The sequence below is a fragment of the Molossus molossus genome, unplaced genomic scaffold (genome assembly GCF_014108415.1).
Source record: "Molossus molossus isolate mMolMol1 unplaced genomic scaffold, mMolMol1.p scaffold_m16_p_19, whole genome shotgun sequence".
In the NCBI taxonomy this organism is placed as follows: Eukaryota; Metazoa; Chordata; class Mammalia; order Chiroptera; family Molossidae; genus Molossus; species Molossus molossus.
The window spans coordinates 10,150,113-10,167,053 of NW_023425354.1; the positions used below are offsets into that span (position 1 = coordinate 10,150,113).

Consider the following 16,941-nt stretch of genomic DNA (forward strand, 5'->3'; position numbering starts at 1 on the left):
TAACTAAATAAAGGGGCCTATAAGAGCACTTTACATCACCCAGAAGTCCTTGTGAATGCATACTAGATGGAAAGTTCTGGCCTATGATGTGCTACAACGAATCTTGAAATCCCCACAATTCAAACATTACACAATAATCAACATTAATTAATAAAGTGATTCTATGCCTAATATATCATACAGAAGGTGGGAAGAAAACCCAGATCACTTTATTCTCAGTTGAGTGTTAAAACATAACATCCCAACTTTCCCACCAGCAGAGAAACCCCACACAGCCTGTGCAAGCTTTAATTCCCTTCCCTTCCCCATCAGCCCAGCAATCACATCAGACAGTGAAGCAATGCAACCTAGGAAGGTTTCTAAATACTGATGAAGGTAGGAAATAGCTTGAAATTTATACTGGTTATCAGTTCCTTTTCCAAGTCACTATTTGGTTAATTGTGTTATTAAGGGATGCCAGAAAGCATGGCTGGTAGTGAGTATGAGACATGGGCTATGGAATCCTACAGCCCTGAGGTTGAATCATGACTCTATCACCAAAACTATGTGTGGCCTTAAGCTCTACGGACTTGTGTTTTATGTACAAAATGAAGTGAACAAGGACTACATGCTCTCTTAGATCTTTTCTAGGTTAGTAAACACTTAGTGATTCTGCATACTCTTGGCAGAAAAGCAACAAATACTATAGCGTTTATCATTATCACTTACAAATACTGTTGAATGACTCTATCTGCTCCCCACTAGCTTGAGAGCCTTAACAGCCAGACAGGCAGTTCTTGAGTCCCCAGGGCCTGCCTACTCAGCCCAGAACATACTGTGGGAATGTATTCAATATATGTTTGCTTAAAGAACAGAAAAATGAACAAGTGCCATGTGTATAACTGATCAAATTATCGCCCCCATTAAATAAGAGATGGTCATAAGAAACAATCAAGTACAAAATGAAAAGGTCTTGTGTTTGCCTGGCCTAACAGATTAATGATATTATTAACTGATATGAACTGTTCTTCTGAGAGTGAGATTCAAAGAAACTGGTTAATATAAACATAATGTCCTCTTGAACTTTAAAAAAGGCTTGAAAAAACACAATCTGCTAAGCCAGGTGGTTGAAAGTACTGCAAAGGGAAATGAGAACAGCCAGCTTGACTTCAAGGGGATCTCTACTTCCTCACCTCTCTTCCCTCTTAGGCCCTTCCAGCCTGGCTCCGTCCTTACCATGGCACTTGCCACAGTCAGCAATAAACTCCCTGTAGCCAAAATCAATGGACACGTCAGTCTTTACCTTATAAGACCTCTCAATGGCACGTGGCACCATTCACCATGTTTTTCTTCATTGAAACACTTTTCCTAGCTTCCCTGGCATTACACGTTCATGAATTTCTCCTACCTTTCTGGCCATTTCTGCTAGCCATCTTCTCCTCTGAACATTCTCAAATGGTTGAAGGTTCCTCAAGACTCTATCCTGAGCCCTAATCTCTTTTTACACCCTTTCCCTGAGAACTGTACGCATTCTATAGATTTTAAATACCATGTGAAAACAAACAACTCCTAAATTTCCACCTCTAGTCCAAAGCTCTATTCTAGATTCCAGACTCATGTATCAAGCTGTCTACTTGATTCCACCTGCATCTCACAGAGCTCTCAATCTAATACGCCCAAATTAAAGTCTTAATCCTCTCTTGCAAATTCTTCTTACAGTCTTTTCATTTCAGCAAAAAGCACCATCCACCTGGCTGTTAAAACCAGGAACCCGAGTCACTTTTTAACATATGCCTCTCTCCCTCACCTCCTATCCAATCTGTCAGAACCCCAATAATCTTTCCTACAAAGCATACCTGAGTCTATTGTCTTCTCTACACCTCGATGGCCACCATATAAGTCTGGAACTGCTGAGCGTCCAGAACAGTAGAAAGCTTTTCCATAAATATTTACGGACGGAGTGCTTTCCTCACTTCCTCCAATTCCCACACTCCAGCAAGCTTTCCCCACCTTGGGTCCTGCACACCAGGTACTCTTGCTGCCTGTCAAACTTTTCCCTCTCCTTGCCTGGCTAACCCTTTCTCACCCACGGGGTCTTAACTTAAATGTCCACCTTCCCAACCCATTCTTTTCTTCTGTCACTGGTTCCTTTTTTTTTTTCCTTCAGAGCACATGTGGGATTATGTGTTTGCTATATAATGTTAAATTTAAATTCCTCCAACTAACATCTAAGATTAATGAGAACAAAGATTACTTTCATTTGGTTCACTAGCAAATACCCAGCCTGCAACAAAGTGCCTGCACATTAATAAATATTCAATGACATGCTAGCAAAAGGCAGCTGAAAGTTGCCAGCTGACTGTCATCAGACTTGTTAAAAAGTACTGACCCCCTGAAATCTGCTCCCCAACACCTTCTTGTCCTCACTGCCTTTTATACTTGCTCTTCACTTCTCACAAGAGAAAATAATTCAAATGATCATAATGAAAACACATACTTAAAGTCCACCTTTAAACCTTAACACTTGCATACAGTACAAAATATAAACACTGGTCAGTTTGGTTCAGCGGCTAGAGCGTCAGCCCGCGGACCAGAGAGACCCAGGTTCAGTTCCCACTAAGGGCATGTACCTCGGTTGCAGTTTGTCCCTGGCCCCGGTTGGGGCCGTGTGGTGGCAGCCAGTTGATGTGTCTCTCTCACTTTGATGTTTCTCTCTCTCTCTCCCTCCTGCTCTATCTTAAGATAAATGCAAAAATGTCCTCGGGTGAGGATAAAAAAATTTTTTTTTAGAAAATATAAACACATAGAAAACCATCAGATGAACGTACATATCCCTGTCAAAGAATACCTTTCAACAGAAGGAAAGTTTTGTTTGCTTTTTTCTTTTCTTTTTTTTTAATAAAGATCCTTCTTTTCAAAACAAAAATATCTTACATTAAGGCCAAATGTGTAAAATTCTATATACAACAGGTGAAAACCTTAGTTTCTTACTAAATTGTAACACAACCTTAAAACTGGTTGCAAAGTTTGATTATAACATAACTTAAAAGGTCATGGAAAAAATTAAGCAAATAGAATTCTCTCTGCCCTAGTCCAGAATTGAAATCTATATGGCAACAATTTTAAGTTCCTATCATTTTTGAAGCTGTAGCTAAGAAGACAGTTTTACTGCAAATGTGGCAAGTTAGTAAAAGTTAAAAACAGCAAATCATTTTCATTGCAGTATTTCAACTCAATAGGCTAAATCTTAACATTACTCTTTTTAACAATTTTAACTAAAATGAAAAGTATTTGCAGCTCTGTGAATATATAGCATTCGATTATTAGGTTTTAAAAAATATCAATAAAATTAAATTTAGAGTCCATCTTACATTTGAATAGCAATTTGTCTAAAGTATATAATTGTGTATATCTTCTCATTTATTAGGTTTCATGTAGCACCGTGGTGGTCAGGCAATAACGTGGGACTCTCTAGCAATTCAGAACCCAGTACTGTTGCTCATTGCTAGTAGCTTCTATGAGTTTTCTTTTACTCAATATTAATAAATGGATACAACCACACTTTACATCATGAAGCCTAAATGAAAACCACATTATGACTTAAGGTGACAAATTCTCTATACAACTTCTATTGAGGCAGTTCATCCTATTTAACAGAAAAATGATTTAAAAAAGCATTACCGCCCTGGCCGGTCTGCTCAGCGGTTAGAATGTTGGCCTACAGTCCAGAGAGACCTGGGTTTGGTTCCCGCTAAGGGCATGTACCTCGGTTGCAGTTTGTCCCTGGCCCTGGTTGGATTGTGCGGGTGGCAGCCACTCGATGTATCCCTTTCACATCAATGTTTCTCTCTCTCCCCCCCTCCCACTCTATCTGAACAAAAAAATGGAAAAATGTCCTCAGGTGAGGATAAAAAAACAAAAAAAAAGCATTACCCAGGGAATAGGAAAACGGTAACCAGGATATTAAAAAGGAAAGTCAAAGTCTCTCACCCCAATTATTCATTATTTCAGTTCGTTTCCTCCAACCTTTCTAGAAGGGTTAAAAGAGAAAAGTCCTATTAACAGGCTAAATGTAGCTGCTCGGGTTCAAACAACCGAAAGACACTGAAACTTTTTTTGGTGGGGGGAAGAGGTATAGAAAAGTTTTGTTTATTGGCTAACAGTGTTTTTAAATGCCACAGTCAATAAAAATTTTTTTCTTTAGGGGAACAAATTTGAAATTTGTTTATTTTGCTCCATGAGAAAAGGTAGGAATTGTTGATTAGACAAACGCTTTAGTTGGTTTTTACACAAAATGATCAGAAGTGCTAAAATCTCATAAAAGTAACATGAAATCTTTTTAAAACTCATTTTGTATTTTATAGTTACATGGAATTCTTTTACCCTTTGAAAAGGGAATCTAAATACCCTCTTTACCCTAAGTACTCACAAAGCCTCTGCCCAGCATCAGCGCAGGAAATGGTAAAAAGGGAAGGAGTACAGTGGCTGCGGGTGGAGGGTCACCAGAGATGGAAGAGGGTCACCAGAGATGGAGGAGGGACAGGGAAAGAAACAGCAGAGCACCTGCACCTGTGCCAAGGGCATCTCACCATGCTTCCTGCAGGAAGATAAGGATTTGGCTAATTCGACCTACACATCAGATTGGAAATCAAGCAAAGTGACATGAGAAGGCAACAAGAACCAATGCAGCCATGAAAACCTCCAATCTCTCTTGGATGTGCTGCCTTTATTACAGACAACATAGGGTCTGATGAGAATGTTCGCCATATTCTGCATTATTTAGAATTCAGAATTTTCATACTGGTAACCAAGTTCAGAGAGTGAATCAAATAAAAGCTTACAGTGCTTTATTTTTTTTTAAAGCTATATATGCTTTATGTGCATATGGCTGATGTTAATAATATGGTCAATATGGGTCAGGTGCTGTGCCAAACACTTTTACGTGGATTATCTCATGTAATCCCTAAAACAATAACAGTAAGTCCTTGGATTGTCTCCATTTTTCAATTGCAGAAACAGAAATTCAGAGATGCTGAGGGACTTGCTCAAGTTCACGCAGTGGGTGGTACAGCCACGACATGAGTTCTGGCTGGCCCTTTAGTCCCACTTTATCTCACAGCACAGCACACAACCATTATCAAATTTTAAGGTCATCACATTAAAATCATTTCTAAATAGGTTTTACAATATGCAAAATAAGTCAATAAATTTAAACACAGTTATTTTCTAATTTGTCTGGAAGATACAAAGTGAAGTTTTATGTAGCAAAACCAAGTACACAGGTCTCATGACTGAAACCAAAACCCAAAATAAATCAAGAAAGAGTAATTCTACTCAAGTATTCTATATCTATTGTAGAATAGTTCGGGATGAAAAAGTACACCCATTACACTGATTTAAATTTTTTTATTCATTTTGCCAAAAGAAGAGAGATTAAATTTGAAAGATTAACAACTACTATCAGTGCTGCAGATGGTAACTTTAGTCCAGTTCCCAAAATAAAATGATTTCCTTGACCTGTATCAGCCCATTCTAACAATGCTCTGCTAATGTGAATGTAACAAATTCTCTTAAAAAAAAGACATCTTGCTATACACACACACACACACATATAATTATATTTATATATATATTTTTTTCACCATATAAACAAAAATGAATCGTATCACATAGCTAGAAGAAAAATGAAATACTTTCAAACAAGAAAATAAAAATCACTGTTAATTTTAAAAATATACACTTAAAAATACAGGTAGTTTCTAACTGTAACACAAATCTGCAACAAACTGCAATTTGGCATGCTCAAAAGTAGTATGAAAACTGTGACAACAATTACCTGAGAAACACTGCAAAGGAGTTCATACAAATAATAATAAAAATGTTCTGATAATCCCTTCTCCAAACCAAGAGCAACTATATACCGGATATGTGTCAATTTCCAAATGAAACGTTCCTAGAAAAATATATGGCTGCCTTTCAGATAACTGGTTGCCATTAAACTTTTATTCGTCAGAGTACATTAAAAACCATGTTCATCCCTGGCCTGTTTGGCTCAGAGGTTAGAGTGTTGGCCCGTGGACCAAAGAGATGCAGGTTCGATTCCAGTCAAGGGCACGTACCTCGGTTGTGGTTCAGTCCCTGGAACTGGTTGGGGTTGGGCGGGAGGCAGCCAGTCAATGTGACTCTCTCACATCAATGTTTCTCTCTCTCTTCCTTCCTCCCACTCTATCTGAAGATAAATGGACAAATATCCTCGGGTGAGGATTTAAAGAAAACCATGTTCATTACCCTGGCCTGGTACTTCAGTTGGTTAGAGCGTCATCCCAATGTGCCAAGGTTGTGGGTTCAATCTCTGGTCAGACACATACAAGAAGCAACCAATGAATGCAGAGATAAGTGTAACAGCAAAATCAATGTTTATCTCTCCCTTCCTCTCTCTAAAAAACAATAAAAACTTAAAAAATAAAAATAAAAACATGTTCACAAAAAAATAAATAAAAATCATGCTCATTGATAGAACATCAGTTGAGGATGACTAATAGTATATTTAGCTTTCAAAGAGGTGAGGATTCAACAGCCTTTGCCATGATGAATGGTGGTTAGTATGAACTGTACCACTGTAAGTTAATAAATTTACCATGAAATGTTATTTAAGTTTATTTATATAACTACAATCTAAGTTAAAACAGTAAAAAAGGAATGGCACAAGGGTATTATGAAAGTCCAGAATATAAAAAGAATATAAAAAGAACTGTGCAATGCTATGTATTCTTAAGAAAATCTTATACATAATTTAAACAATAATGTGCTAGAACTTAAGAGGGGAGTGGTAATATTTGAGTGTATGGGTGTCAGTCAGAGAAGCTGGGAATAAAAGAGAACACTCCACAAATATATTTGAGAGCTTGCAAAATGGTTTAGTGGCTAGCACTGTGGCCCAGAAGGCAGTGTAGGTTTTCTAGTGTCCACTCCATTTCCTAGCTCTGTGATTCAAAGCGTCAAGGAACCTCTCTGCATCTGAATTTTTTCATCTGTGAAATGGGGACAATAATACATATTCTCTCTCTCTCAGTTATTTTTTTAAGGATTACATGATAATGTGACAAAACTTTGAAAAGTACAAAGGCATTCTGATAAACCATAAGGTATTAAAAAGTGATATAATTGTCAGCACTTGAATTAATTTTCTGGAGAAAGAAATCAGCACCTGTTTTGGGCTAATATGACTAGATACCTTGGTTTGGTTGGGCTGCTGTCTATTTGTGAAAGGTAAACGAGGAATATTCAAACCAGGGAGTCGTTCGGCCATTATGCTTTCCTTAAAAGGGAGCTCACGAACCTTTCTCCTGGGGTAGGTCCACATTCTAGTAAAGAACTCTGAAACTAACATCTAGTTTTCCTAAACAAAATGATTTCCTTGCTTCATCCCTTAGTTGTTTAATAAACATTTTCAGAGCAGCATAAATTTGTTATTGCTAGCTTAGCTTAGCAATAAAAGGTAATAAAGAAACCAACAAAGTACTTTACAATTCCACTTTAGAGCCCACATATCTCACAGCTAGTCAAGTTTCTACTGTCCCACTCAAAAATATAAGAAATATAAGACACAAACATGAACACATCAATATAACACAACACATTAAGACATATACTGCCCTGGCCGGTTTGGCTCAGCGGTTAGAGCGTCGGCCTGTGGTCCAGAGAGACCCGGGTTCGGTTCCCGCTAAAGGCATGTACCTCTGTTTTCCCCGGCCCTGGTTGGGTCATGAGGGTGGCAGCCACTCAATGTGTCCCTTTCACGTCAATGTCTCTCTTTCTCTCTTCCTCTCTCTCCCTCCCACTCTATCTGAATAAAAAATGGAAAAATGTCCTCGGGTGAGGATAAAAAAAAAATTATAAAAAGAAAAAAAAACATATACTTATGTATGCTTGCATATATGAACCCACACAATCTCAGAAAGCTGTATTGTATAATGCTAAAACATCTTTGTTTTAAATGTAAACAGTACTATAGCTCTGGGCTTCCAAAGTTTTGATAAAATGTAATCACTCTTGACATTTGATCAAATTCACCAACAAAAATCCAACCCATAGAGACCAAAATATTAAAATCTCTACAACCTTTAATGTTATATATAATCCTTACCTTCTACAGGCTGAAATATTTAACCCTAACCCTAGAATCAGCAAACAGGTATTTAGCAACTTTAAGTCAAAGTCCTGTTTTGCTTTTATTCATAGAGAAAATGAACCAAATCCTTCTCCAACAGAAACGTGGTAATAGTTTACAACTGAACGTAGTAATTGATTCACTTTTTAAAGCAAATCCAAATTAGTGTTAAAGAATAAACCAATGCCTCTAACTCTATTTCAAATCCATGCTGCAGTGCAAATAAATACTTGACCCCAACCTGAAGTTCTTACTTTACTTAGCTCTGGGCTCTCTTCTGCAGCCAATGCATGAGATTAAATAGTTACTTTGTTACAAAGAATAAACTATCCTATCAGCTTGGAGAAGTGTATCTATGTCAAGCACAAACTGTACTTGAGTAAGAAAAATTAAGTCTGACTGAAGGTACCCTAATAACAAAATAGTTTGGTTTCAGGGATTATAGAGAAAGACTAGTTATTACAGGAAGTTGTAACAATGTTGACAATGTTAAACTGTTTATAGAAACTAGGAAACTCTAGAGCAGTGGTTCTCAACCTTCCTAATGACGCAACCCTTTAATACAGTTCATGTTGTGGTGACCCCCAACCATAAAATTATTTTTGTTGCTACTTCATAACTGTAATGTTGCTACTGTTATGTCTTAGGCGACCCCTGTGAAAGGGTCGTTCAACCCCCAAGGTTGAGAACCACTGCTCTAGAGTATTCCTTCTAGTGACACACACTTTCCTGTCCTTTATAATCAGTTCTACAAATTTTGCTTGTATTTCTGAATAAGTAACGATATATTAAGAGTCCAAAAAATTTAATTGGCAGTAATTCCTAGTTATTTTGTTAGTTTTACTACATATCTCCAGTTGTTTCATTTCCGGAGCCAACCCTGGACTCCTATCTCTTTATAGTCATCTAACCAAATTCCCTAGTATTGTCACATAAGAGGATTTTCTAAAGAAAGGGTGTTTCCTTAGTACAGTGGCAGGCTGTGGTGAATGTACAGCCAAAGCTGAGCATTACAAACATTCAGCCCAGTACTAAAAGAGACCATTTCTTAGCATACAGGTATTATGCTCAGTGTGCTAATATATAAGAACTAGAACAGTACCTTATGCTATAAGAACAACAGATTAGATTCTTTTTCCAAAGTAAGCTATTTAGCTTACCCATAATGAAACTAACCAGAAAAGGAAATGTTTGCCTTTGAGAACGTGGGGAAAAAAACCATTCGTGTTTGCACCCAAAGTTATTACTAAACAAACGAATGGACTGCTAAAAACCTAAGCTGTGATATCACTGTCCTATCCTTAGTCCCAAAGACTAATAACAGCAAAAAAGCCAGAGAGGCTTAAAAACCGATGCATTTTTTCAATTTGCATTAATTTCAATTTGCATTAAGTTTCCATTTGCATTAATAAGTTTAATAATCAGTTGTTATTTAAAAGAAAAATGACGAATTTTACCTTCTAACTCCTCCCATTTCCTGGTTTACTTTTTCTAGCCAAGATTCAAGAATTTACATTATTAAACAATGAAAAAAATTTCTGTAATACAAGAACTTCCCATCTCCTGGAAAATTAACAAATTAGCATACAGAAATAATTCATATTTCCTGGAAGGAACTGAATGTAGGATGTTTCTTGTTTTCTAGAACAACCTTATTAATTTGGAATGTCTAAAAAAATGAAGAAATAAAATAAATGTCAGGCCCTATGTTAGTGAGGAAAAGACAAACAAGTCATACCAAAGAAGCCTCTACTTTAGTGGAAGAACCAAACAAGAATGCAAATAACTCAAACACATGTGACTTAGATGAGGGTTAGAACACAAGCATACCACCCATACCACCGATAGCATGGGGCAGAGAGGCATTCCAGCCAGGACGACTGGGGAAAGCTTTGATCCTAAAGCACTTATTCTCAGTGTGGCCAAGGAACAATTTCATCCAAATTGCCTAGGGCTGTCTGCTAAAAATACAGAACACTGGGTCCCATCCCAGATTCCTGAATCAGATCCCCTTGCGATAAAGTTTTGGAATCTGTTTGGTTTTGTATTAAGCAAGCATCCTAGTAAATCTGATTCAAGGGGTCCATGGACTTGATTTAGTCACATTAAAATTTGATTACCGCTGTTCTAAGTGATGGGTAGGACCTAAAGAACAGACGGTAATTAAAAACCTTAATGGAGGGACTTTGTGGAGAGCCGTGGAAGCAGATCATCAGGTATATAAAAACTGAAGGGTTACAGGGCATGTGTAGTGGTCCAATAAAATATAATGAATATATTGTTGGAATCATAGGTAAGCTACCTAGAATCTTGACTCAAATAAAGAGGTTGAACTCTGTTCTGGAAGCAACAGAGAATGAGCAAAGCTTTCTCAGCAAACTCATGCTGTATTTGACCAAGATTACCTAGGAGTCCAAGCAAGAGGTACTAGGACAATAATGGAGAGGAGAAGAGGAGGGAATGGATGCAAGAGATGTTGCAGGGACAGAAAAGAAAGGAACCAAATATGACTTTGAGGAAAATTTTAAATGAGCCAAGTGCCTTCCCAGTGTCCGACACTATACCAAGCACCAGAGCATCCAAAAAGTATGAGAATCATTAATTCAATGTAACAGTTGAGTGCCAGGTACCACTAACAACGCCAAGGTCACACAGGGGGGAAAAAACCCGTTACTGGAGTTTAAAATTAGATCTTGCCCTGTTCCTCTCTTCTGGTGTTCCTACTTTTTATCAGGAAAATAACATTTCTAGAATGTTATTGTCTCTCCTTGCCCAATGTCTTCTTTGCTCCTGAAGCATCAGCTGGCTCAAGTCAAGAACATGCAGGTCCTCATCCTGAGTGGTTTTACCTATTTGTTCTTAATGACAAATACGTAGGAATGCAACGACAGCCTTGATAAGAGACTGTAAGAAGTGAACGTCCAAATTCAAGGACTTATAGACCTTTCCTACAGAGAACTTTAGAATACAGTTTGTTTATTCATTCCATCAATATGGACCGTATACTATTACAGATGGTGTTTCTTCCCCGACCTGGAAAGATAAATAACATCCTAAAAAAACTTAAGAGTGGAAAGTGTGGTTTGTTGAGAAAACGAATTAGGAAGAAAGGAGAATAAGCAGCATTGAAAGACAGGAGAGAGGGTGAAGGGAGATGGGAAGGGTTGTGTGGAGGAACTTATGCAAGACTACCAACACTCATACAGCAAACACTGACCAAAGGACAAAGATAAGTCTAAGAAGTGGATGGAGGTCGATTGTTAACTTAAACTCATAATTTTCAACAGAAAATGCTGCCAGCTACTCAATTTTAACAATAATGTGAAGTAACCTCTGCCTTCATTAAAGGACAGATTACCTGACAAGACACACACACTGAAGGAGAGAAACATACAAGACAGCACGTGATCAAGTGCTAGGTTGTATGACACACACGAGAGGCATAATTCAGAGACAGATTCAAGTATCCCTTTTATACAAAGTCATCCAGAACACTTTTCTAGAACGTTCAATAGTTAAGCCTGCTTCTGAGTACAAACTGTAACAGCAAAGACAGCTGGCTATATATCATTTTGTAGCCACACCCACTATGGATTACTTCAATGCCGGAGACATCACCAAACAACTTTCTAAGCACTTTTACTTGTAACTGTTGCTTTATTTTGATCACACTACAGTAAAAACAGTTCAGATCAGAACGACCTCCAAATTGAATAGTCTAGATTACTATCATCCCTGGGATCTTTCCGGTCTTTGGCAAGTAAAACCCAGAACACAATCAAATCAAAACACTCACAATTAAATTACAAAACGCTTGATTTAAAAAACCTATCTCAATTATTATTTTTGTATCTTTAACCTAGATTGGATCCTTTCTCTTCCACCCTCTCTTCAATGCTCTGTAACAGCTACGAAGTTTTATGGGTAGTCTTGTTTAAGACAAAGTAGAAAAAATAAATGTAAAATAAAATCTAAGCACTTCCCATGTGAAACAAGAGATCCAATAAAATAACTAACATTTTTTTTTGTTTAAGAAGATACATTTTAGCCAACTAAGGACAGAGCAGGAAGCAGGCCATTTATGAACCAGGAAGCAGGCCCTCACTAGACACTGAATCTGCCACTACCTTGATCTTGACTCTCAATCTCTAATATTGTGAGAAAATGCATTTCTGTTGTTTGTAAGTCTATCATAGTTTGTTGTTACAGCCCAAATGGAATAGGACACCTGTTTAGTTTGCCCAGTAAATTTTTTGCTTTGAAAAAAAAAAGGAATCATTTTATAAAATGTGCTTAAAAGCCTTAAAAAAAACACACATGCAAAAACAGAATACAAATATATAAAAACACAATGACTGTTAAACATTATTAAGGACTAGAATCTCGTGCTATATTAATCTGTATCATAAAATGAGTTCCTCTACCCAGGGTGGGGAACGTCCGGCCCGTAGGCTAATATCACACGCCTCACCAAATTAGCCTGACCAAATATAGCAGGCTAATTTTTAAGTTGATGATTTTGTATGGCCTGAGAATGATATTATAAATACCCAAATGGTCCTTGGCAGAAAAAAGGTTCCCTACTCCTGCTCTAAAGACTAAACAGCACATGTGAACCTAGTTTAGAAGGATGAATATTATTGCTGTAATTGGGAAGTAATTGTTTTCAAAAGGAGAACAAAATTAGAAGTGCCTACAAATATCATTATAATCTTACCTTCAAAAAGGAAAAATGACCTATTAATTTTACCAGCTTCACCAAATCTAAGGGGTTTACCTTGCTTAGTAAAAAGCTCATCTATACAGCAACCCCAATTTCTGAGGATAAAATTCTGCACAGATACATATCTGTGTAGAAGTCAGGGAAAAGGGTATATAAGACTCAGATAATAAATGTCATTAAAATAAAATCACAACATTTAAAAAGAACAACTCTCTTACCAGTTGAAATTCTCGACGTCGGTCATAGGCATTCTGTATGCCGCTGTCTGCCCATAATGCTCGTATAGCAGGAAGATACTGTAAAAAAACTCGAGTTTCCACCATTCCTTGGGCCACCAAGGGGGAACGGGTGTCAAATGACATCATCTTGTCTCCGTGGAGTTGGTTTGAGTTATCTCCCCAAGGAATATGAAGCTTCTCTCGAGCATCTACCAGCACCCTCATACCTAGGTTAAAAAAAAAAAAATGTAATAGGAGTCATTATATTCTCATAGTCTGTTCCAGTATTATTTTCTTAAACTTTTTTTTTTTAAATCCTCACCTGAGGATATTTTTCCATTTATCTTCAGATAAGAGTTGGGGGGTGGAGACATTGATACGAGAGAGACACCGATATGAGAGAGACACACATTGATGGTTGCCTCCCACAGGACCACGACCAGGGCCAGGGACTGAACCACAACCGAGGTATCTGCCCTTGACTAGAATTGAACCAGAGACTCATTGGTCTGTGGGGCCAACATTCTAACCCCCTGAGTCAAACCAGCCAGGGCTATATTCTTAAACTTCTTAACTATTCCAGGCCCACCTCCTCCAAAAATGGAGACCAACATCAAAACAGACATCCATAACGTCTCAGAATTTTTAAAAAACTAAGTTATTCACAGTCATAAAATCAGAGCCGTGACAAGCATATACTATTAAATGCTCTTTCTGAAGGATTTTAACATATTCTAATTAATAAAACAACTTCTGAGCTAGAAGGTAGTCACAAGAGAACCACAAATAGTGAAGAAAAAAGAAATTATGCTGCGTAGACTGATATCCAGGCTCTGAAGAAAGCAGCTGCAACCAAGATTTTCTGAGTCGCTCAAAAAGACATTCATTCACAAAATGCCAAGTACTTAAACATTATCGCTCGGGTTGTATTTGGTCCCTGAGCATCCTGCTTAATCCAACACTGAGTCTTTCAGGAACACATTAAGACTCAAAAAACTTGTCCCATGCCAAACTTCACATCAGTGTTAAGTCACAGGATGGCATTAGACTTCCCTAAAAGGAAGATCAAATGCAAAAAAAAAGGTATAAAAACAGAGATTTCAACTTACAGAGTTCAGTTCAAACCCAATATCTCTATCACTAAACTGTTATCTTTGGTCCATCAAATAGTCACACAACTCATTTGTCTGGATAATTAAAATAACTGTTTTGCTGTCAATTTTCTGATCATGCCAACTCAAAAAATTAGATGTCCAGTGACTTATTTCATCTTATACTCAATGCTCAAAGTAGGTCACACTTAGCACACTTAAGCAGGTATCTACCTGGCTCATGGTCAGTTAACATGTTGACTGTTCATTGACATAATTTCTGAAAGCTCAGCTGCATCAGAATACAAAGGTACCTTGAATTAAGAACTGGAGGGGTGGAGTCTGCAGCCTCCAAACATTAAGATAGGATTAATGCAACTGTTTTATACAGCTTAACTGCAGTGGTACTAGGCCAGGAACTCACTGTGGTTTGTGAGCTCCCGGCCTAGTGCTCTTCTGGGGTCATTACCCCACAACACAACCCCACCCCCAAACACACACACACACACACACACACACACACACACACCCCACTCCAAGGCAGTTTTCCTCTACTCAGTCCAGGGAGAAAAAAGTGAACCAAAGGATTGCTAAACTGCTTCCCTAACAACAACCAAAAAATCCCACTTAAAAAACACTGGAAAGACCTGAAATCTGTTGCAAACTCCCAGATAATTGCTACCCAGATGAAATAAAGAAAATCTGGACGCACTTTAAGTACCAGCTCTGTATCTCAATGTAGCCAAAATGTCTTTTATAAAGTAAAAAACACCTGATACCAAGAAAAAGAAGTGCTACTTATCACTCAAATGACAAAATAAAAAATATATATATATCTTCTCTAATTCCCTGAAATCCCAGAAATAAAATTCTTGTGTATTTTCAATTAAAAACAAAGCTTAAGTTTCATTTTTAAAATAATGTCAGACAGCAGAGTCTACGATCCAAGCTGACACTGGCTGACTGCCTGTACAGCCTCCACATCGTTTTTAGAGTCTTTGTATCAGTGCTCAAGCTCATTTAAATAATAGAAGCAAATTGTGGTGCACCACCCCTCCAAGTTATTAAGAAAGAAAAAAAAAAGAGAGAGAGTGGAACGTGTTGCATAGTGATTACAGGCAAACATCCTGCCCAGCCGTGACACGGGCGAAAAACCACTGATGCTCATTTTTTTAAGACCAACTATAACGGGTCTACTCTCCCCTCATACCTGCCCAGCAAACATGACACCTTCAAGTTTCATATCCTTCTCCAAAAGGGCCCAGCGACTGTCACCCTTTGCCCTTGACAAGTCTCGGGCAAAAGTTTCCTTGTTGCGACGGTTCCAGAACTCCCTTGCTCAGGAGGCGGCCAAGGAAGCAGGGAGCTGGGAGCAGACCGACCCCATGTGACTCGGGTCACCCACCCGGGACGGAGAGGCTGGGCAGGCAGCGCCGCAGCCCGGGGTGGGGGTGCAGGGTCTGGGGTTGGCTCTCGGGTCTTCCTGGGCACCAGGCGCGCCTCACTTCCCTCTCGGAGGGCGGGGTGGGAGACCAGCCGCGCCCCCCACCGGGGCTGCAGAAGGAAAGCGGCAGCGCCGGCGCGTCCCCTCCCCCGGGGGATGAGGCACCCGCGCGGCAGGACCGGCGTCCCGGGCGCGCCCCCTTCCCGCCCGCCCGCCAGCCCGCTGGGCCCGGTCCTCCAGCAGGGACCGAGCGGACGAGGGCGGTGCCCGGCCCCGCGCCGGCCGCCGCCTCCCGGCCCCGCGCCCGGCCCCGGCCCCGACCCCCGCCCGGCACCTTTGATCACGTTGCTGTAGATGGTGGGGCGGAACTCCTCGCGCGCGCGCTGGTCGAAGTCCTGCCCGTGGATGATCCGCATCTGCTTCAGGAAGGTGGACTTGCCGCTCTCGCCCGCACCCAGCAGCAGGATCTTCACGAGCCGCTTCACGTAGGTCTTCTCCCGGGACAGGCATTTGTCGATCTCCTTGGACTTGCGCTGCTGCTCGGCCTCGCCGCTCGTCAGCACGCAGCCGGGGAAGCACACGGACAGCACGGACCGCGACGGCAGGAAGTCCGCCATCTTGCCGCCGCCGCCGCCGCCTCGGCGGGCCCCTCTGGCTCCCTCCACCTCTTCCTCGGGCGGCGGGCGACTCCGGCACCGCGGCTCGAGGGCGGGGAGCACTGCCGAGGCCGGAGCGCGCCGGGGGAGGGAGGGAACGAGCGAACTGACTCGCAGGGCGGGCTGGGCAGGGCGGGCCGGGCGAGCCGGGGAGGGAGGGAAGAAGGGCGGGCCCGGGAGGGGCGGTGGCCCCGCGGCGTGCGCGCCCTCGCTGCCCCCCGGGCACGCGCACGCACGCCGCGGCCGCTCCCTGCCTGCCGCCCTGGGCCGGCGAGTCACGCTGTAGCTCGCGTGCGCGCCGCCGCCGCGGTCAGGTGATCTCCGGTGGGGCCGGGCGCGCGCCTGGGGCGCCTGACTTGCTGGTTTCCTTTAATTAGCTGCGCCCGTTTCCCGGGGCCCGGAAGGCCCTTAACCAGGTCCCGGTCCCTGCCCTTGGCCTCCCCTGCCGCTCCCGCCCCGTTCTGTCCCGGTTTCAGGCTCGCCGCCTGCTGTCACCGTGCGCGCGCCTTATTTCGAAGCCATTGGCTACGACGTTATTCAAACAGTGGGCGCGAGACTGCGAGGTTTGCGGTGCATTTTCTTAAGGTGATTTCCTTGACACCCTGCCCTCCCAAGCCCTAAACAATAACCAAACGTCATCCACCCACCCACCCAGCCCGG

The 16,941-nt window shown here is 40.8% G+C and overlaps 1 protein-coding gene across 1 annotated transcript in view; it reads right to left on the reverse strand.

Moving 5' to 3' along the window:
• Positions 1-16,279, reverse strand: part of GNA13 (G protein subunit alpha 13) — a 29,481-nt gene extending 13,202 nt beyond the window's left edge. The window contains exons 1-2 of the mRNA XM_036268017.1: positions 15,960-16,279; positions 13,091-13,317 (exon numbers count right to left, since the gene is read on the reverse strand). Of these exons, the coding sequence (XP_036123910.1) occupies positions 13,091-13,317; positions 15,960-16,242 (510 nt within the window). The 5' untranslated portion in view covers positions 16,243-16,279. The remainder of the gene's footprint in view (positions 1-13,090; positions 13,318-15,959) is intronic.
• Positions 16,280-16,941: the final 662 nt, after the last annotated feature.